Below are 23,698 nucleotides of genomic sequence, written 5' to 3'. Positions count from 1 at the left end.
TACCTACACATAGGCACAAATTTCCCACCTTTGGGCCTCTCCTCACATCTCTGCACACCCGTGTCTGACCTATCCTTGGCTCTTTCTCCAAAAAGCCTTCCTTGGTTCTTCCTCTTTCTAACTGCCATTCATCCCTCCATGTCCCACCAAAAGCTGTTCTTTATTTTCTGAACTCTCAACCAAAAATTTTAACTGTGCTTTTACAGTAATATTTCTTACTATTTTATAATACTTATGTGTAGTGTACATCTTCCCAACTAGCTGCTAGGCTCCTGGGGAGTCTGGTGTAGGGGTGGAGACTAAAAGAATCATGTTTCCATTTATATTTATATAAATATCTTTATATTTTCCACCAAACCTATTGCCTTGTTTTGTTTATAGTCGTTCTCAATAAATATCTAATGAATAAATTAATGCATGAGTGAACAAATGACTACATGAGTGAATAAATGAACACATGAGCAGTAATACGTGGAGAAAGTTAAAGATGTAAGAAAGATGATTATCTTGGGGCTTTTTCTCTAAATATACTTAGGTTAAAAAATATATATAAAATATACACAGACCTTCATTCCAGCCAATGAGAGCATGTTGTTCAGTTTATACATCCCAGACTGCACTGGTGTTGTATACAACAGGGCATCATTAAACTGAAAGTGGAAACATTTCATGGGATGAAGTAAAGGAACGAATTTCAGCTACAAAGTTATTGATAAGATACGGGATTAAAGGAAAATATTACCTCTTTATTTAAAGCTCTCTGAATAAAATACTTATGTTCTGCTTGTAGAAACTAAAACCACCCAGAATGTTTTATTAGAGTAGTATTAAAAAGGCAATTTCTAAAAAAATGTGCTTTCTTTCCAAGTTCTGTAGACAGATTTAATGTTTCTGAATTCTAAATCCCACTAAAGTGTTACAATCTGCCTAAATAAATAATTGATTGAATCAATTCTTCCAAATTAGAAATGAACGAAATTCAAAAAGGAAGTAATTTTCCAGTTAGGCATCATAAAAGACTTTGTTTCCAATACTTGAAATTCAAAGAAGCAATACAGCCAATCAAAGACTCCACTAAAACAGCTATTTGAATGGGCTAATGTACAAATGTCTCCTTTCATTAAACAACTATCCTTGCCTTGGGCTCATCAGAACCGACAGGGCCACTTACCAGGAAAAACACTCGAGGCTGCATGACTTTCCGGGAAAGCTTCATCAGAGTCCCTTCTTTGAGAAAAACCTGATTCATCCAAACACACACCCATTTAGTCCTACCATCATAACACAACTACCATATACATATAATTTCCTTTTCAACTTTTTCCCCAGAATTTTTTTTTTGTATGGGGGCTGGGCAGGCATAATTTCCTTGTGACTTTTTACAGTCATGGTTTCTTTTCAACCCCTATAAGTCATTTAGGAACTGGACAAGGCTACAGAGTTTCATAAATCCAATAGTGGCCCCAGGGGTACTATGTGGTCTGAAATGTAATTGCCTGAGCGTGTACTTGATCCTGAGGCATTGCCAACATCCTGATGATTGCATTTTGTAATTTTCCTGAATTCATTCCCTAGGCTACTTTTGTGCTTTATGAGGAGTATCAAAATACCAATTTTCTCCCTCTCTTCATAATCCTCTCTTACATTAAAGATTTTAAATGAAATTATCTTTAAAGCTGTGTGAGGTCAGCTAGTATTACACAATAAAATGATCCTATTTAATCAGATACTCTGTAGGGGTCCCTTGATGCTCTTCAAATTGAGCTAGACTTCTTGTCACAGTAACTTAAGTCATGAATGTTTTGAATGAAAAGAATGAACTTAGTTGATCCAGACTGGGCCAATGAAGAGTAACAATAACGAATAACCTATTTTCATAACTGAAATGAAAAACATCTACAAACTGTGCCTAACTGCATTATATTGAATTTGCAAATGGTAGTCTAAAACACTTACCCGTCCAGGCTGCACTATTTCATGGTGTCCATTTAAGCTGTACTGAATTTGCATAAGTTTCTGAAAATTGTCCTACAGAAAGAGAATGCAGAGCATATTTTCCCAGGCCTGTATTCCCAGGTTCCATAGTACACCAGCGATTAAAATCAGATACTTACTCCTTGCTTCATGGTGTCATTGGCGTGGTTGGCTACCTCTATAACAACAGCAAGGGCATCTAAAATTTGTAGGAACAGAAGGTGCATTTGGTCATTATCAATGAATTGTAATATGAAGCAATTCCAGGAGACAGGAATACTACTTCACAACAACCAGACACTAAAGGAGCTCAGTTAACTGAGTAGGCAGAATTTTGGATGATGAGGTTCAATAAGAGCAAAATCAAAGAAAAACAGGCCAAAACAGTACATAAAAAACAAACAAACAAACAAACAAAAAACCAAATGAGCCAAAGAAAGACTCTAAAAAGATGTCATAGATCATGTGTATCAATAATATGAATGTCAGAGTTGCTTCGTGCTGAGATTAGATTATCCTGTTGAAGTTCACAGGATAAGGATAGCTGTAAGGATACCTGGAAGCTGAATTGTGCCCAGGGAAGGACCATTCCAGGATAAACTGCCTTGGGAGAAAGAATCCTGGGAGAGGAATTCAGATCTACAAGAAATGACTATGTAAGAGGGTCAGGGCTCAGCTGTCTTCTCTTAGTCTGATCTTAAGAGGAAAGGAAGCCACATATGAGCATAGTAGACCTTAGGAAATTACATGCATTATTTTGTAAGCTGGGTTATTTCACTTCATCTGTATTTTAGTCTTTTTAATAACCTCTTGCCTTTATAAAGTGTTTTTCAATGCTCCAGTCATATCACCCTTGTAACTAGCCATTTAGAAAAAAGAAAAAAACGTCTGCACTTTGTCTCCTTTTGGGCTATAGTTATTCTCAATTCAAAACAGTAGTGCTCCCCAAGGGACACTTGGACATGTGTTAATTTTTGGTTGTCATATGACTGGGAAGGTCCATTGGCCTTTAGTGGTTAGGAACCAGAAATGCTAAATATCCTGCAATACTAATTAGAAACTCACACGAGGAAGGTTATCCCATATAATATGACAGCAACATTCCCATTGAGAAAAACTGGTAGAGTATTAAAGAGGGAACATGCCCTCCTGAGGCTGGTGTGGCAGTGACAGCAATCATGAACAAAAGGTCAATTTCTGGAAAGGGGTTGAGGATTTTTAGTCCAGCTACTATAATTTACCAAGAGATGCTCTACCAAGAAAGAGATGCTATTTCTGGTACCAACTCTGGAAGTTCCTACATTCTTTAAATACAAATGTATTATTATCACCATTATTAAAGGAAAGTAGTGTCTCCTTATGGAGACCTCAACCTTACGTCAGAATTTACTGCACCTGGCACTCATCATGGCAAATATTCAAGAGGTGGGCATATTCCTTGCTTTCTGGACTGCTTAAATTCCAAGTGGGCGGCAAGAAAAGCTTTAGGATTTAGGGGTGGAGGGTGGTAGAGCTACTGCCTATTATTAAACAGTCCCAGAATATGCTATTTTAGATGTCATCCCTGAATTTTAGTCGTCATTTCATGGACTCATGATTTTAAAGCTTGAAAGGACCGTGCAGATCAACTGGTTCAATCCCTCCTTTCAAGGCAATGGACATCTAGAGAAGTGAATCTACCACCAGCAAGGGCAACTGAGCACAGGAGGATGAAGCTTCCTGAACCCAGACCATGCTGGGTCCACTCTCTCAGGAGGCTGGCTCCCACGGCCGGCTGACCATGGGCTTCTCCTGTCCCTATAATTTCATCTATACCCAGCACCACTGTACCACTTTATCTAGTCCTAGCCTAAACTGCCCAAAATACAGTTATTTAAGAAAAGGCCAATGAACAAAACAGTTTTGCATATGGCTTTCATTATATTTATACTTTCTAGGCCCAAATAAACATAATATAAAAACTCCTGCAATATATGAGACCAAAAAAGTTATGTACCTTGAGTGTCTCTATAATCTCCAGAGTCTTCTAAAAGATTTTTCAAATAATCTAGAAAAGGGGGGAAAAATTATAGTATTTAGCATAACAAAGTGGTAAGAAAAAAAACATTTGTCTTTCTTATTTAATACTTTAGGCATTCTTGTTGGTTAATACACATGGTAGTTCAATTTGTGCTGACTTTCTAAAAATGTAAGAGAATAAAACCTTGAGATCAATTTGAAATCAGGGCATAGAATCTGAGCTGGAAATAGCCTTTAGAGATCACTTTGGTCATTTTAGAATGAGGAGTCAGGTTACTGAGTACAGGGTCTCACTGAGTCATACAACATATTTGTGGCAGGGCCAGGACTAGAATCCAGGTCTCTAGATGCCCAGTTCAGCTCTTTCACTTGAACACACATGAAATACCTTAATCTCAAGATCAGATGCACGTCTAGTACAAAATTCCAAGCATTACCAGAATGAATGCCTGAGGGACTCTTAGATTTAACAATGTCCAAAACACTGGAGGAACAACATGCTACACCAGTGATTCTCAAATGGGGGCCAATTTGCCCCCTAGAGGTCATTTGGAAATATCTGAAGATATTTCTGATTGTCACAAGTCGAGGGAGTGGGGGCTACTGGCATCTAGTTGTTAGAGGTCAGGGATGCTGCAAAGCATCCTCCAAATGCACAGGACAGCCCTACAGCAAAGAATTATCTGACTCGAAAAGTCCATAGGGCTGCAGTTGAAAAACCTTATCTAGATGAAGATAGTCTGTAAATGAGCAATGTGGTATGTAGTGGTTCTTATAACATGGAAAAGTATTAAAGCAATAGGTTACATTTAATGAATCTTTAACATCAAGGAATCATAGGATTTCAAGGTAATACTATCTTTTCTGTTGAGAAATGAAAACTTCCCATTACCTATCAAATTAAAACAAATGCTGTTTCCTAGAATTTAAAGTCCCCCACTACATGGTCCCTATTGACTTTCTGATTTTCTCTCTTGCTACTGCCTAACACAGGTCCTTTGTTCTTACCAAAGTTTGACTCTGCACAATTCCTTAAACACTTCCCATGTGTTCTCTGGCTCCATACTTTGTCTCTAATGTTCCCTTTTAATGAATCCATTCTCCGTTTCTCCATATAAAAATTCTCATATTCTTCAAGGCTCATCTCAAATTCCTCTCCTACCAAACTTTGCATTTGAAAGAAATAGTCTCTCCCTTTGAATAACACATTACACGACAGTTACTCACTTTATACCTTCTACCAATTTCTTTTTCATTTGAGACAAATGTCTTTGTGGGCAGAATCCACATCTGATTCATCTTTCTATCTCTCATAGTACTTAACCAGGGCCTGTGCATACAGGGGTCAAGAAATACTTACAATAATAAAACAATTTTTAAGACAGGATTGTGTCTTAGTTTAGATAAAAAGTAATAAAGGCTGAAGCCAATCCTAATGCCAGTGGGAGTTGAGAAAATGAAAAGAAAAAAGGCATATTAAGAGACTGAATGCATTTTTATCAGACTAAATCTCCATATAGCAATATTATGAAGTATTTAATTTCATCCCATGGATTTATGAAGTCATGCTGAAAGGCACAAAGGGAAACTTGGATGTTAATGCCAGCTTTTCAAACTTAACAGATGACACAAACATACACACCTAAGTGCTAAAACTACATCTTTGAGAGAGTGATCCAAGAATTTGTGTTGCGTCTAGACAAGCATATTATAAATATCCAGCACTGGCAGAAAGCCATGGTGAGATATTGTATATGACGACATTAAGCTTCCATGGACTGCAGCATATGTCCTATCTTGCCAGAGACCATCACTAGAATTTAGATCTTAAAGTAATCCAAACATAGAAGTTACGGAGTATGTTTCCAAAGAGATAAGAAAACCACAAAAATTAACAAAATACATTGATTATACATTACATTTAGCTTTACCTGGAAATGAAAAATTAACCTAGTCTCACTCTAACCCCACTCTGAATGTATTCTATATACCAACCATGTTTGGTAAGTCTAAATATTTAACTTTTCCATAAGAGTGACTCAGGGGAAAAAACTCTTCTTAGATGTTCTCAATGTCTAGGCTACCTCATTAATCAAAAGTGATGTTCTGTAAAGCCTCTAGGTAGATGAAAAGTGTAGAAAGCAGATTTATCTAAGTATTATATCACCTAAGTATCATGGCAAGTTTCCATTTTGTCAATTCTTGTTCTTTAATATGGAAATCTACCCATGCAAACTGAGACATTTCTCTAAACCAAGAGAGCTCACTGGAAGATGTCTGTATTAGGAAATCCTGACCTCAGAACCACTGTGCCAAGCCCGATAACCTGGAATTGCATTTTCTTTCCTTGTACTCAAGCTCAACTGCTGCCTGCCAGCCTGCACTCTCAGGAGCAGAGTGGATGGAAATACACAAATAGGCTGAGCAGAAAGCCTACCAATAAGACACTGCAAAATCATGCTATTCATCAAGGAGGTAATGGAGTTAGAGTTACTTTCCTTGCCAATAAAAAAAACAAAACAAAACAAAAAAAACCTTAAAATTCAACTTTCAAAACTCAACTTTCCAACATATCCATCCATCCATCCATATTTTCAGGACATCTTGTAGTACACACTTTTGAGAACTTTTACCTTTTCAAAGACGACAAGACCATGATGCCTTAAGAATTACTCAGTGCCTTAACTGCAGAATGAGAGGAACATGATTAACCAGCCCTTGAGTCAGATGGGAGGAGCACTGAAACCATCAGCTGCCCCAGTGACTGTTGTAACTCAGGTGAAACCCAGGAAAGGGCTGTATTGGTCATAGGGAATTGTTTACTATATACCATTTAGGATCTAGTATCCTATAGGAGAGTCATTAAAAAAAAAAAGCGGTGGGGGAGGGGGGGATCAGAGTATTCAATTCAATTTGCCATGTTAGACTTGTATTTTATGACTTTCCTGCTTCTGCCAAACCAAACTAAGCATTTTTCAAAACTTCACTAATAAAAATGCCTTAAATGCTACTGAATTTATTTCTAGCAAAGAAAAACAGATTGGTGCAGCATGTATGGGCACCACAAAATGCACTTTCTGGCCACCAGGTGGCATCATTGATTAATAAAAGTTAATTGACCCCCATAATCACCATGTGCAGCCTCCAAGGACATGCAAGTTAACTTTGTTCTCACATATGAGGCCCAGACTGAAAGAATGCATACCCAACAAATACTGTATCTTGTTAGAGGTCTAAGTTTTCTATATGAGCTCCTAGTAAGCCTACTGTAACCTCTCATTACACAATCGACGAATAATTAAAGCAGAAAACTATTCAGAAGTACAGTTAACCTTTACTCAAAATGAGTCATCTGTGGGAATCTGGGACTTTCTGACTCAAAAACACCCAGTCAAATTCCTTGACTGTATGCTGAGAAACAGTGATGGCAGAGAACAGAGGAAATGAGCATATAGGACAGGTAATGTTCCAAAGTCAAGTGTTTTGAATTTGAGGACATCTTGCTTTGTATCAATTTCTTCTTGCCTCCCTAAATGTGCAATGATATCAGCATCACATACAGAATTATGGGATCCAAAGAAAAATAAGTCTAATTAATAAGCCTGTTTACCGAAGCTTAAAATAAAAGAAAAACAACCTAAAATTATCCTGACTTTTGAAACAAAGTACTCATTATTTTAAATATCAAAAATAAGACCATATGTCAAGCTGTAAGACATACTGCTGCCATCTTCAAGGCAGCTTGGTGAAGTGGTCAAGAGCCATTGTTAGGAGTGAGAAGATGAGTCTTACTCTCTTACTCCACCTATGTCTAGCAGAGGCATGTGACTTTGACCATGTATTTCTATGTATCAGTAATCTCGTACATAAAATAAGTAGGCTGAATCACACTGAAAAATGAGTGATTCTCATTTAAAGTACCATGAAGCATATTTTTAAAAAAATTCTAAGATGCAATATAGGAAATTGGGAAGATTAAATAATGGAGAAAACTTAAACCATGAACACCTCTTTAAAATAACATAAAGTATGTCCTGTTTTGTAAATGCTTGATTTTACTTAATTTTAATAATATAAGATTTTATAGCCTATTTAGAGCATTCTAGCCCATACATTTCTTTTTTCCATAGGAGCAGCTGAATAACAAGCCATCATAGGGATACCTCATAGGGTACTTAGGTACTTAGACTCCGAATGCTTTTTTAAATTGTCTTGTTTTGGTTGCCTTAAATAGATGGCCATACATCCTAATTTGCTAGTAATGACTCTGTTGTATACCTGTTATTCAGGCATAACTATAAATAGTGTTCCCTGCACTCTTGAAAGGCAACGGATTTGAATAATAAATTGTGTGATCATTTTTATGACAACTAACATTGATCTACTATCTCGATGTATCTGTCTTTTTCCATACTTTAGATTATTTCCTTGGGATCAAGAGAAAAGTTTTTTTTTTTTTAAGTACTTGATATATATCATGAGAAACCTTTCCTAAAAGGATATACAAATTTAAAGTAACGATGTAAATATATAAAAATACTAGTTTTAGTAAATGATTGCCAGTTTTGTGCATTGTAGTTTTTACTGCTAAGTAGTAGGGTGAACTGATAACTTGTTTTAATTTTTGATCCAGAACATATTAGACATGCTACTGTGTATTTATTATGTATACTTTTACTGAGTGATTTTTTTCAAATTTTTAGTCCAGATACCTATGAGTTTTAACACTCTTAGTGAAATAATAATTTTTTCATATTTATTATTTTTTAATATATTTTCTGATGTACTATTTATCCTTTCATTTTAATGACATTTTAAATCTTTATAATGCTTTCATTAATTAGAATAGTTGAAAACTGTCAATATTTTCCTTTATAATTTCTTTATTTTTCTAGGCTTAGAAGATCATCTCTCCTCCTCTTGGTACCTTCAAAGTTTTAACAAATAACTACATTTATTTTTTCCTGGTTTTCCTATAGTTTAAAGATTTATATTTAGGTTTTTTAATAATAAAGCCATTTTTTTAGAGTGATTTTACATTCACAGCAAAACTCAGGGGAAGGTACAGAGATTTTTCATGTATCTCCTGCTTCCACACATGCACAGCCTCCCCCATTATCAACATTCCTTACTAACCTACATTGACATATCATTATCATCCAAAGTCCATAATTACATTAGGGCTTACTCTTGGTGTTGTACATTCTATGGGTTTGGACAAATATATAAAGACATGTATCCATCACTATGATATCAAAGTATTTTCACTACCCTAAGAAGCCTCTGTGCTCTGCCTATGCATATTTAGTTTTGATTTTACTTAGCGTATCCATTGATGTATGAATCTTAATTTTTCAAATTTTAACAGGTTATACAATAAACAATCCTTTCTTTTTCTATTGTCATATACTTCCTATTTGTCACATATTAGATTCTTATAAACAATAAGGTCTATTTCTAGTACCTTCCTGCTCCAATGATAGAATAACTATTATTACTTTTTAATCAATAGTTTATGCTTGCAATGGTTTTGTGTATCTTTAATTATTGAAGTTTTAGAATATGAATTAACTGATATTTCCCTCCCAGAATATTCTTTAATATTCTATTTATTCTAATATACAAAATCATTTTGATAGATACTGATAAAACTCCAAAATTTTAAGTTAACCTTACTGAGAATATAGAGCATTGGCAATATGTTAAAAGCTAAGTTAATGGTTCTATAGTGTTAAGTATCGTTTTAGGCACAAATGCTAAATTGTGGGCTTCATGAGAACGAGGAACCTGAATTAATTATTCTTATAAACCCAGCACCTAGAACAATGTCTGATGCATATTCAATAAATGTTTCCTGAATTTATCATGGACATTCTGATTAGGGTTACCACTTTCCTTGCTTCACATTCTACTAAGCATTTGAGATATCTGAGGGTCTGACAAATTAAAAGTGCTCTGGCTCCTGTTCCAATTCTCCTGTTCCTTGATTAGTTCGATTCTGGTCTGAATATGTGGCCCAAGATTGCCTCTTGTAGGTATGGTGCTTATCTAAGTTAGAAAAAGTAACCTTTCATGAGTCTCAGGCTCACAGATTCATGGCTTGGAAAGCAGGCAACGCCTGCCTGTCTATGAATTAGAAAAGGCCACTTCTCCTGGGCTGATGCAGCCCCTCATTGGGGCACACAATATGGTGAGTAAAGTGTGAGCTACACTGGACCTCAGCAGGGAGCCCTTATGCGGGGTATGACCATATGAAGCAGCCCTGGTCTATCCTAGACTTTGGTAAATCTGGTCCTGAGGTGGCATACCAAAAGGACTCACACACCACCTGACACTAAGCTCATCCTATGGCAAAATTTTGGAGTAGATCTTACAATGGACAGAATCTCCCTGCAGTCTCTTTTTAGCAGGACAGACTAGCAAAGCATATCCGAAATGACCTTAAAGTGTCAAAGCCATAGAAAATCTCCCAACAAAAGTAAACGTCTATTATTTTGACTTGGTTGAGACAAATGCTTTTCTTTGTGGACACATTTTCCAATCATTAAGGCTGCTAGTTTATCAAGTGAGAGTCTCAGATGTACAGAAACAGCCCTGGCATCGTCAAGCCCCACTTAAAGAAGCTCTTACCCATATTTGGTCCCCATTGTGCTAATTATCAACAAAGAGCAATTTAGGTTTAATGAGATAAGTATATTTTACTACCCCCCAAAATAGCCAAGTGAAGAATAAAGCAAATGTAAACACCAAAGTGAATTCAAGTTTGAGCACATTTCAGTGTTTTCCCCAACCGGAACAGTTCCTGCTATGAGCCCATGATTCCGAGAAACATTGAGAAAGAAACTCTTTAACAAGAGTCAGCTTATCAGAGCTATGACAAGGCAAATCCAAGCAATAGAGGCATTTGGCTCCTTGTAGGGAATCTGCATCAAATTTACACAGAATTGGTAAAAGAATGACTTCACAGTAATGTCTATGAAGGCAGAATTCAGAGGATCTGCAACCTAGGAAGGGCAAAAACAAATATTTTCACTAAACTCTAAGTGAAATACAGAACTTCCTTCACTTATGAATGTAGGCAACAAACCACAATTTTATCAATGACACCAGTGACTGTGTCACCATAGAAATCACATAATTTTTGTATCACATTACCAGTTTACTCTTACAACTTCGAAATCAGGGCAGTTATTAGATCCACCACTAGGTCTTATTTAATATAGTACTATAAAAGCACATGTATTACTATGTCACAATTCAAAACTATTTTAATAACTGCATTTCAGCTCAACTGGTTTCCTCTTAATCTTATATATTTTATTCTGTAAGTTAAAAAATTATTCTGGGGCTTCTAGTCAAGATGGAGGATTAGGTAAACTCTGTGTTTTCCTCCTCTCACAACCACAATCAAAATTACTACTAAACTACAGAACAGCCATCATCGGGAGTCTCCTAAAGTATAGTTGAACAGAAGTCCTACAACTGGAGACATACAGAAGAAGCCACCTCAAGACTGGTAGGATGGGTGAGGTGTAATGGGGCTGGTCTCATACCTGCGTGTAGCAGTTGAGAATGTGAAAGGATATCTCAGCTATAGAGGTCCCCCCAAAAGAGCAAGGGGTCCCAGTCACACACAGGGCTGTCCAGCCCGAGTTTCAGTGCCAGAAAGAGAAATTCTCACAACTTCTGGCTGTGAAAACCAGTGGAGACTGGCTGAGTGCAGATATTTCTAAGGGGCCTAAGTACAGACTCACTTGCTAACAAACTCACTCACTCTGAGCTCCAGCACTGGGTCAGCAGCTCGAAAGGTGCAAGGGACATACGGGCAAGGGCTGGAGGGGAAGTTTTCTCCTAGACAGAAGTGCTGGCAGAGGTCATTGTTCCTTTGTTGAACCCTCACACCTCCCAGAACGCAGAGGCAAGTGTCACCATATCTGAGTTCCCATCAACCTGGCTAACATTAGTGATTCCCTGAGACACTGCCCCACCTAACTTGTAGGTCTACCAAGTTGCTTCCAGTGGCTTTTCCATACAAACGGCCTGTCTTTGTTCATGCTGTGGACTTTCTTAAAATCTCTCAAAGGTTTCCAAAACTCAAACAAGCAGCACCTGGCCTCAGTATGCCTTGTACCTCTTGCTGAGGAGCCCCAAGCCCGGCACAGGTGGCAGCCACCTGCAGACTGCTTGGTGACTCTTGCCAGGTGACTCCAGAAAGGGCGCAGGCTGCAGCAGAACTTGGCCTGTGGTGGGTCCCCTCCCAGGAAGCCCTGGGCCAGCATGCCAGTGGCCAGCTGCAGACAAGGCAGTACCACCTGGGACTGCATCAAAGATGATGCACCCAAAGGGCAGACTAGGCAAGCACCAGAGCCCTGCTAAAGAGAACCCTACTCCATAGGGTCAGCCCCTCAGTGGCCAATCCTCACAACCAATCAGCCTGAGGGTCAATCCCTCCCACTGACATGCAAATAGCAATCAAGATTCAACCATAACAGGAGGGCACACAAAACCCATACAAGGGACATACCTGGTGCACCTGGCTCAGGTTACCAGGGAAGACTGTGCCACTGGGCCTCAAAGGGCACCTACTACATAAGGCCATGCTACTAAGACCAGGAAACGTAGGAGCCCTAGCCCTACTTAATACATAGGAACAAATAAAGGGAGGCAGCTGAAATGGGAAGACAAAGAAACATGTCTCAAATGAAAGAATAAAGTTCCAGAAAAAGAACTAAACAAAATGGAGACAAGTAATCGATTAGATGTAAAGTTCAAAACACTTGTTATAAGGATGCTCAATAAACTTAGGGGAAGAGAAGATGAACTCAGTGATAATGTTAACAAAAAGACAGAAAACATAAAAAAGAACCAGACAGTTCTGTAAAAAAGAACACATTAGAGGGAATCAACAGTAGATTAAATGAAGCAGAGGACCAAAACAGCAATTTAGAAGATAAGGTAGCAGAAAACACCCAATAAGAATAGCAACAAGAAACAGGAGTCCAAAAAAATGAGGATAATTTAAGGGCCTCCGGGACAACGTCAGTAAACCAAAATTCATATGATAGGAGAAGGAGAAGAGAGAGAGCAAGAAATTGAGAACATATTTGAAGAAATAATGACAGAAAACTTCCCTAACCTGATGAAGGAAATAAACATACAAGTCCAGGAAGTGCAGAGTTCCAAACAAGATGAACCCAAACAGGCTCACACAAAGACACATCGTAATTTAAATACCAAAGGTTAAAGACAAAGAGGGAATGTTAAAAGCAGCAAGAGAAAAGCATCTAGTTACCTACGAGAGTGCTCCCATAAGACGGTCAGGTAATTACTCAACAGAAACTTTGAAGGCCAAAAGGGATAGGCATGAGATGATCGAAGTGATGAAAAGCAAGTTCCTACAACCAAGATTACTCTACCCTGCAAAGCTATCATTCAGAAACAAAGGACAGATAAAGACCTTTCCAGACAAGAAAAAGCTAAAGGAGTTCATCAATACCAAACCAGTATTATAAAAAATGTTAGAGGGATTTCTTTAAGAAGAAGAAGAAAAAGATTAGAAATATGAATAATAAAATGTACCCATCAACAATTATTTTAAAAGTAAATGAATTAAATGCTCCAATCAAAAGATAGGATGGCTGAATGGATAAGAAATAAGACTTTTACATATGCTGCCTACAAGAAACTCACTTCAGATTAAAAGATACTCAGACTGAAAGTAAAAGGATGGAAAAAGATATTTCATGAAAATGAAAATGATGACAAAAAAAGCTAGGGTAGTAATACTTATACCAGACAAAACAGACTTTAAAAGAAAGGCTATAATAAGAGACAAAGAAGGACCCAGTAATCCCACTTCTGGGTATTTACCTGAACAAACCCAAAACACTACTTCGAAGGTATGTGGGTATCCCTATTTCCTTGCAGCATTATTTACAATAGCCGAGATATGGAGGGAAACTGGGTGTCCATCGATAGATGAATGGATAAAGAAGTGGTACATATATACAATGGAATATTACTCAGACATAAAAAAGAATGAAATCTTGCCCTCTGCAATAACATGGATGGACTTAGAGGGTATTGTGTTGAGTGGAGTAAGTCAGACAAAGACAGACATATGCCATATGATTTCACTTACCTGTGGAATCTAAAGAACAAAATAAACAAATGAGCAAAATAGAAACAAACTCATAGATACAGAGAACATTTTGGTGGTTGTCAGATGGAAGAGGGTTGAGGGGATGGATGACAAAGGGGAAGGGATTAAAGTACAAATTGGTAGTTACAAAACAGTCATGGGCATGTAAAGTACAGCTTAAGGAATATAGTCAATAATACTGTAATAACTGTGTTGTCAGATGGGTACTAGATTTATTGGGGTGATCACTTTGTACAATATATAAATGTCTAATTGCCATGTTATAGACCTGAAACTAATATAATATTGTATTCTAACTGTAATTGAAAAAAAAATTGTTAAAAAAATTATTCTGAGAAGAGATCCATAGGCTTCAGCAGATTGCCAAAGGGATCCAGGCACAGAAAAGGTTAAGAACCCCTGCTCTACAGAGAAAGTGAGATTACATTTAAAAAACTATAATTTAATAGAACAGGCAGATAAAATGTGCATACCTCTTATACCCTTAAGTCTTTCTATAGTATCAAAATATTTCATGGATACAATTTATTAAACAGCATCTCTCAAAATGCCTTGTTCACAACTATAATTAAAAATGAATTGCAACAGAACAAGGGCTGAGCTAATTATAATGAGAATCCTGAATATCTCACCCTCCTATGTCACATGGATGGAAACTGCTTTACATCAGGGTCTTTGGGTTCCTCAGAAACTAAATGCTTTGGCTGGTGTCCAGGGTAACCCCACCTTTCATAAAGTTCTGCCCTAGAAAGTGTTAGAATGACCTTTGATGTAAACAATTAGCCCTGGGTTTTAAAACAAATACTTGCCAAGCAGAAGTTTGTTTTTCACTAAGTTTTTTTTAAATGTCATGCATTAAGTTGATTCTGATCTTTTTATAAATCTGCTTATTAGCCTAATCATATCTCAAATTTATAACTTCAGAACACTAGAACAGATGTTTTTAATATCATATTTTCTGCCAACATGGGAAATCCTGGATTTCTAAAACCCAGAGGGAGTTAATACCATCTCAGACTAAGGGCAGATTACTGGAAAAGTAATATAACATGTTGGTAAAGTCACTTATAACATAAATATTTTGAACAAGATCAAAGAAACTACCTGATCCAAATTTAATCAAAGTTGAGCGAACTGTTTTTTTTTCTAAATATATAAGTGAAAAAGATATTTCAGAGGAATTTTTAAATTATATTTTTCATTATATTTTTTCCTCTGTGATCCTCACTGATTCAATCTGTTCCAACACCAACGTAGTCACTTTCCACAAATAAAAGGTTTTTCATTGAAAAAATTTATACCACATATAACAGACAAAAAAATCTAAGAAGATATATGATAGTCATATCTGGATGGTAGAAGACAAACAGGGACTTTATTTTTTTTTATTTATAATACTTATATAGTTTTAATAGGCACGAAAGATCCCTTCAAAAAAAGAAGTGACCCTTACAAAAACGAGTCCTCAGAATATACTCAAACAAGTGACAAGATCAATATAACTTTTAGGAATTGAGAAGAGTGTGGTGGGAGCCTGAGTGATTGGGTATAGCCCCAAAGAGGACTGTAAGCTCCATACGGACAAGGGACTCCAGCTGTGTTATCTGCCAGGGTATACAGGCGTCCAGCTCAGTGCCAGCCCATGTAAATACTTGATGAGTGAGTTAGTGATTGATTGACAGAGGAAAATATCTGGCCTTGAAGGAAAGGTATCAGGAGAGAGTAAGAAACTCACTGCAGCTAGAGGAAAGGAAAATAAGGTGTGGGCAATTCGGGGTTATATACTGCAGTCTTTATACTGTGGATAAGTAAATTTTTTTATTTGTTTTTCTAAAATAGGACTTGCCTCCCCCATCATAAACATATCCAACCAGAATGGTACATAGCTTACACTGGCACATCATAATCACCCCAAATCCATAGTTTACATTAGGGTTCACTCCTGGTGTTGTACAATCTATGGACTTGGACAAATGTATAATGAATGACATGTATCCATAGTTATGGTAGGATAAGCACATTTGCAATATTTCTAATAAGCAGAATAAAAGTATGTCTGTGAAATATATATAGGTCTCTATTCCTGGCACAGAGCTCCTAAAACGCTTGCAATTTTCTAAGTGATAAGAGCCCTGAGAGCATCTTTTTTCTAATATTAGGTCTTTGATTCTAGTTCTGACACAGAGCTCCTAAATCCCTTGGATTTTCCTAGATAATAGTCATGTCTTCTGGTCTTAAGAAGTGACTCTTAGTGGGCTCTTGAATGGCTCCTAGATGAGGCTGGTCATCAGAAAGAAGACCAAGCCATGATTAGAAGCTTGGAACTTTCAGTCCTATTCTCCATCCTACAGGAAGGGAAGAGGAGGTAGAAGTGGAATTAATGATGGACCATGCCCGAATGATGAAGCCTCCATAAAAATCCCAAAGTACAGGGTTTGGTGAACTTCCAGGTTGCTGAACATGAGGAGGTGCTGGGAGAGTGATGTGCCTGGAGAGGGCGTGGAAGTTTGAAACCTTCCCTGCACCCCACCCCACGCATCTCTTCCATCTGGATGTTTATCTGTATCCTTAATCACACGCTTTTATAATAAACTCTTAAATGTAAATAAGTGTTTCCCTGAGTTCCAAGAGCCATTCTAGCAAACTATCGAACCCAAGGAGGGAGGGGTCAAGGGAACCTTGATTTATAGTTGCTTGGTCAGAAATACAAGTGACAACCTGAAACTTGCCATTGGCATCTGAAGTTTGGAAAAAAGAGGCAGTCCTGTGGGACTTCGCCCTTAATCTGTAGGCTCTGACACTGTCTCCAGATAGATAGTATGGAGTGAGAAAAATGGAAGACACAGGAGTGTTTTTTCCTTTATGGTGTTTTGGGTGAGAACTAAAGTAATGATGTATCAGGCTACCTGGGGGAGTGGTAAGAGGTAGCATGACCAGTACGGAGATAATGCCAGGGTTTGATGTGAGTGTAGAAAGGTCTGGCCTGGAGCGTAAGAAGGGAAATGGAAAAGAGTAGGAAGCACAGGCACAGGAAACCCAGTCAGGGAGGAAAACTGAGGACAGGGAAGCACCCCAGAGTCTTTCCATGACTTTGTGCCTGGGTAACTGGAAGATTATTTTTTACTCTTAAAAGCAATTAATTGATCGATCCATCCATCCATTCATCAAATATCCACTGGCACCACTGCCTAGGAGGGCTTCTTAATCTTATAAAAAGGAACATTTATTTCCCTAAGCCTTTTGGTTTATTGAGTCCCTATTATGTGCCAAGATCTAAGCCAGACGCTGAGTTAGGATATTAGAAACAGTCTTTACCCTAAAGAGATGAGGAGGAAGGAAAGAAGCAGTGGTAAAAATTAATGCTTCTCCTATAGCAGTATCTGTCTGTTTTCTTTCATTGCTTCCTCACTGCTGCCCCAGGATTCCCACTTCTCCTAACTCCAAATAGGTTCTGGGTCCCACATATTTTAAAGATCTGGCTAGATCGACTGACCTTGAATAGCCAATATAAAGGTAAAATTTACAAGTTTTCCTGCCTAAATTTTAAAAATCAATTTTACTTTTTTGCTTTTAGAATTCTAATCTTAAGCATTTCATGATTCTTCGATTGTATTTTGAGCTGACTTAAAAAAAAAAAAAAAACTACCAAGAATTTAATTGGAAGTTTTTTACTACAATGAAGGAAGAGACAGCCTAAGTAAAATACCCAATAAAAAACCCCAATTATGTCCTAAAGAACACATGCAAGACAATGGGATGGTTGTTTGAATAGTAGGGCCAGGACGGCTGAACCTGGGAATTTCCACTCACCTTTCTTTAAGAAAGGATTCCAAAAGAAACTATCCTATCTGCTTCATCTCTGCAATTTCTCAATCTTCCCCTCCCAAGAAACCAAGCAGGCACAAATCTACCCACACCAAGTCAGGCAAGAATCCTTCCCTTTCTCTGCCTGAATTTATTAATGACAACTCATTAATAAATCAAAGTTGTCAGGAGTTGTCACATAGTCTCATTCCCCATCTCTGCTCCAGTATATTCTCTGAACTTGGATTTATTCCAAATTCCACAAGGGAAATAAAAGTACTTACCTCACAAGGTTGTTCCAAGGATAAATCACTGAGTTTTTTATCCAAGGATGAGGACCCAGTTAAATAACATGTTTGAATAGATGCAAACTTAAGACTTAAAATCCAATTTCTAAAAAAATGTAAGTGCATAGACAAGAGCACTTCGATAGCAACAGTAGAAATATCTTGCAAAAGTAGAGAGCAATTAGAACACCACAAAAGATGAGTATTGGAAATCAGAATTTTAAATACAAATAAAACCAACCCTTAGTGCCAACTCATATATTTCCTTAGGATTATTATGACCATAGGTGCTTCAACTAATACTAATTGTGTTGTCTCGGGTAAGGATATTTCACCTCTCTGGATGTGTCTTTCATTTAGGAGAAAAGAATATCTAAATTCTCTATATTATTGTTGTCCTTTAGGCTAAAGATATTTTGGTTAAAGGGATGTTTTGAACCAAGCTTAAAACCAACTGAAATTATTTCCTGAACAGCTTTCAAAGTATCCAAAACTGACCCAGATATACCAGGATACAATAAATTATTACTAAAAGACTCACTCCTTTACCTCATAAAGTCTATAATCAAATTAAGGAATCAATATTCAAATCATTCAAATATTAGCACATTCACAAGGCATCATATAAATATTTACTAAGTCACATTGCACTGATAATAAGGGTAAGAAAAACTGGAGTAATTAGAGATGTCTTCAAAGGGAATGGAGGACTTCAGGTCAGGCTTGGAGGGAAAATTTGAATCAATGGAAGTAAAGGCATAGGACAAAGACTATGAAATCTATGTTATTTCTCTATGAAGTCTATGTTCTTTCTCTAACTTTAGTCCTGGCTTTGACTTTAAACAAGCCATTTATCACTTTTACCCTTCAACGAATCCATAATCACTGAGTATTTACTATATGTAAAGTATTGTACATTATTTAAATAATGAAGATATTCCAATTTAAGGGAGAAATGGCTTTAAAATTAAACTAGAGATAGCTCAAAACTAAAACTAATCCTAAATTCACATTATATTGGTTATAAAAAATGTTCTTTTTAAAAAGATTTTTTTAAAACTTGGTTTTGCCATTTCACTATTAATCAATTAAAATCAAATTCAGCATGAAACCTAACTTAAATAAATATCTAACTTTTTTACTTAAATCATAGTGTGGGGAAAAAAGTTTATATGAAAATTTCAGAATCTTGCTCCATCCTTATCACAAAATCATCGCTTTTAAAACCATAGTTGTCTTTTGCCACTAAAAACAGTACTTCATTTGACAGCTGTAGAAATAGCTTAAGCCAGTCAATAGCTCATTTATGATACAGCATTGAATTTATCTAGCAAAAACACGACACATTGATGGGTTCTTCCTTTTGTCCTGTGTATTCTAAATCTCAGCCAAATGCAGAGGGAAAAAAGTACAGATGGACAGGACATCCTCATATTATTTGCTTTGCCTTATGTCATTCTAGAGAGAAATCTAGTGCCTGATTCACAGTTAGAAATTCAAATTAAAGAAACACCTCGGGTAGCCAGTCCTGGGGCTGAAGAGCAGGCCTTCTTCATCAGCGGCTTGTCTTTCAGTAGGCAAGCTTGGTAGGAAAGCTTGGAAGGCATGAAGACTTTGCCTAAAAGGAAATCAGGAAACCCTGGCTTTCCAGGATTCACTTACTTCATTCAATATGGCTCTTGGTTTAAGAGACAGTGACTAAGTTAAGGATAAAAGCATGCACACCATTTCTTAAGAACACTAATAGGAACGAAGTACCTTAAAATCTATTTACATAAAATTAAAACGAATTAAATTTAGAATTGTGAATTGGCATTTCAATGTTCTTGCCCATTTTAACCAAATTCTTAATGCATGTTATGTATGTATACTAACTCACTGCACATCCAATACATTTCGGCAAATACTCCAGGGAGCCAAGTAGTATGTGTTGGATACTATGCTTGGTACTGAGACTATATCAGCTCTTTTGTGATGCCAAACCACTTAATCTCCAAAAGCCTGTTATTTCATCTGTGTAAATATCATGATATATGCATGGCTATGGTGAAGATTTAAAAAGCCAATGAATATAAAGTCCTAAGCAAAATATGTGACTCCACTCAAATCAAAGCTTTTTAAAAATTTATTTCCTTTTTTTCCTTTTACCATTACAGTGGAAACTAGACAGACACAGCCCTGTAATTTTGAAGCCCACAGTCAGGTAGAAGACACAGACAATAATGACCAGACATCAGGATGCTGATAAGGACACTGCAACTACTACTAATAGCAGCTAGTACTTATTTAGAACACACTGTGAACAAAGCACTATTCTAATCACATAGCTCATTAATCAATCCTTATTAAAACCCTCTGAAGTGACCAGGGCCATGACAGTTGATGTACAGTGACCCTCTAAACCTCATTCTTGAGTGGCTGGGAAAGTTACCTTCTTGGGGTTAATATTAATCAGGCAAAATGAGGCAGGATTGTGGGGTTGGGATGGTAAAAGAAGCTCTGAGCAAAAGGAATTAACATGTATGAATGCCCAGAGCAGAGCATGCACACAGGGATGATCAGAGAACTAAAAGGAGTTCAGGTAGCGTATATGCAACATTCTAAGCAATCTACGATTCCATATTTTAGGTAAAGGTGTTACTGGACTGACAGAAAAAGAGAAGTAAACTGGCAGAGACGCCCACCTGTCAGCAGCAGCTTGTACTGGGGGATCCTCTGAACCGGCTTAAGCAGGTAATGCTTGAGAGCCAGATTAGCACATCGAGGGCTCGTCTGAAAGAAAAAGGCATTCAGTGTAAACACAGAGTTTTTCTAAGAAGCAAGGGATGCAGATTCAGGTGCCCGGGGAGCCAAACTTTAAATAGCCAGCAGCTCTGGAAGGAGACTCTTGGAGATGCTCCTTTTAAGACACAGCTGCGATGCTGAGAGTGAAACTATGCTGATTCACCATGTAGCCCACCCCCTCCTACAGGTAGATCTCTCAAATCACTGACTCATTGGGAAAACTTGTTCATGGCCTGCTCACAGAGGTTGGCAGCTGCAGTCTGCATTCTAGACCAATTAGCGCCCATCCTACTCAGCAGCTGCCGGCCACTTGGACGAGCATTCATAAACAAACCCTTCAACCAAGAAAGACGTGCATGGTCTCCAAAATAAGGTGGCAGAAATAAAACTACTAGGAATTGGATTCAAGTAATAGTCAGAGCCTATCAATATATTCATAATGATAACAGATGATAGTAGGGAGAATTAAAGATAACCTGTAAAGCAGCCTTGCTAAGCATCCCTTCCCTAATAAGCCTGCAGAATGTAAAATTCTTCCTCAGTTTATTGGCTATAAAAGACAAAGCCCAAATCACAGTGTATATAGGAACATTTGATCTGGAACCATTCTGTCTTGACCACAAGGACATTTGATTCTGCCTTTAAAGCTCTTTTTAGTATGTACAAGACACGTCTGCCCATTCTTGAGCCTCACCCCATTCTCCATCACAGGAATTTCCTGTGAGGTAGCATTAAAATGGCCAAATGAAAATGTCCCTCATGCTAAGATGTCCTGCACTTCTTACACTCCAGGGGCTGGTACCAGAATAATTATGAAATTAAGATGATGATAGATGTTAAGAAAACATCTATCATGTGATCATCATTAACCAAGGCAGCTAAATTTCCTGTCTTGTTTTTTCTGCTGCCAAGGCAACAGAACAACTCCTTGGACACTGATGAAAACTGGGTCAATTATCAGTTCTACAACTATATATTTCACATTTCCTTTCTTAATAGCGTGAAGACATCAGCAGAGAGATGAAGAAGAAAAAAAAGACTACAATTTTAAAGTTTAATTATTTGTCTACTGTACAAATTAGAAATCAGCACTACCTTAATATGTCTAAAGCTATCCTAGTTTTGTGTGACTAGAATTCAGATATTTTTCGTTTCAAAACAAATAATCATTAAAATATATAGTAACCAACCTTTTACTCAAAAGTGGGGGAGAGGACTTAAGTAAAATATTAGTTAAAAAATAATATTTTTTAAAGATGCATTATATCATCTTGAATCATATCAGGCTTGTACTCTCATAGCTCTGAGTCAAACACAAAGTTTTGGCAATAAACATGTTATTCATTTTTCTTTGACACTAAAACTGTGTCATTTATCTAAAGAGAAACAAATTATATTTCCCATCTATGATTACAGATTAGTTGTTAGAAGAATAAAGAGAAAGGTTGAGTTAAAAATAAATGTTCCCTAGAGTAGTCAAATTTGGAGACACAGTAGAATGGTGCATGCCAGGGGCTGGGGGAAGCGGAGAATGGGGAGCTAGTTGTTTAATGGGCAAAGTTTCAGTTTTGCATGATGAAAACAGGGAGATTGGTTGCATAACAAAGTGAATGTACTTTAAACTACTACACGTACACTTAAAAATGGTTAAGATCATTAAATTTTATTTTATGTGTATTTTACCACAAATAAAAAGAGACCCATTAAAATATTTCGAGGTGCAATTATTTTCAAAATTAAATCTTATGGACAGAGTTCTCACTCATTTATTCAATTCCCTCTTTGATTTTGAAGGGATTATATTTTAATATCTTTTTGTTTGCAAGGTTTATTTTCAATAACAGCAAATTATTAAAGTTTTAAAAGCAATCCTTGCTCTCCACCCCCCAAAAAAGTTCAACATTAGATAGAAGCAAAATACCTCAAATTCTCTAACAACAGCAGCAAAACCTGGGTTTTTCTTGCACTGCTCATCCAACAAAGCTATATTCTTATCAAACTCTTTGATGTATGTGGAATACATTTTTAGATATGGACCTTTCTTTACAAAGATATCAGCAATTCTTTGTTGTTCCGTCCTAAGGATAGAGAAGAGATATACAAAAATATAAAAACAGTCATTAATGTATCCAAGACATAGCCAATAAGCAGAGTCCCTACCCAAGTCATCTTTTTCCTTTTTCTTGTGAAACATATCTCAAAATGCCTACTCTTCACCATTTCCATTGCCACCATCATATCTTGTCTGGATTCTGTCAGCAAGATGGTCTCCTTGCTTCCACTATCTCATCCTTCTGTGCAGCCAGAGTCTAAAAATGTATATCGTATCATGTGACTTCCAATGGCCTCCTTGGCACTTAGCAGAAAAATTAATTCCTTTCCTGGACTTATAAAGACCCACAGGTGCCACTGCTCCTACCTTTCAGTCCCATTTGACTCTTCATTCCCCTTCTCATTACTCTCCCGCAACACTGGCCTTCATCATATTCTTTTGATATACAGAGTCCATTACCACTTTTGAAACTTTGACTAATGCTTCCACATACCTGGAAATATGGGACCCAGGCTAGTCCTTTTTTGTTCAGATGTCATTTTAAATGCTCAGCCTTCTTAGAGAGCATTCCTTGGCCACCCAATCCATTCCCTAGCACATCATCCTATTTTACAT

General features: G+C 37.1%; 1 protein-coding gene across 1 annotated transcript in view; it reads right to left on the bottom strand.

Annotated features, from left to right (window-relative positions):
* Positions 1 to 23,698, bottom strand: part of FGD6 (FYVE, RhoGEF and PH domain containing 6) — a 98,896-nt gene that overhangs the window by 20,557 nt on the left and 54,641 nt on the right. The window contains 7 exon segments of the mRNA XM_006914602.3: positions 567 to 650; positions 1,172 to 1,240; positions 1,957 to 2,028; positions 2,115 to 2,173; positions 3,971 to 4,021; positions 20,931 to 21,018; positions 22,952 to 23,108. Coding sequence (XP_006914664.1) covers positions 567 to 650; positions 1,172 to 1,240; positions 1,957 to 2,028; positions 2,115 to 2,173; positions 3,971 to 4,021; positions 20,931 to 21,018; positions 22,952 to 23,108 — 580 coding nt within the window.

Source organism: Pteropus alecto, unplaced genomic scaffold (assembly GCF_000325575.1).
Source record: "Pteropus alecto unplaced genomic scaffold, ASM32557v1 scaffold94, whole genome shotgun sequence".
In the NCBI taxonomy this organism is placed as follows: domain Eukaryota; kingdom Metazoa; phylum Chordata; class Mammalia; order Chiroptera; family Pteropodidae; genus Pteropus; species Pteropus alecto.
The sequence above is the reverse complement of the archived record's forward strand: the minus strand, read 5'-3'. Positions and strand labels throughout refer to the sequence as shown.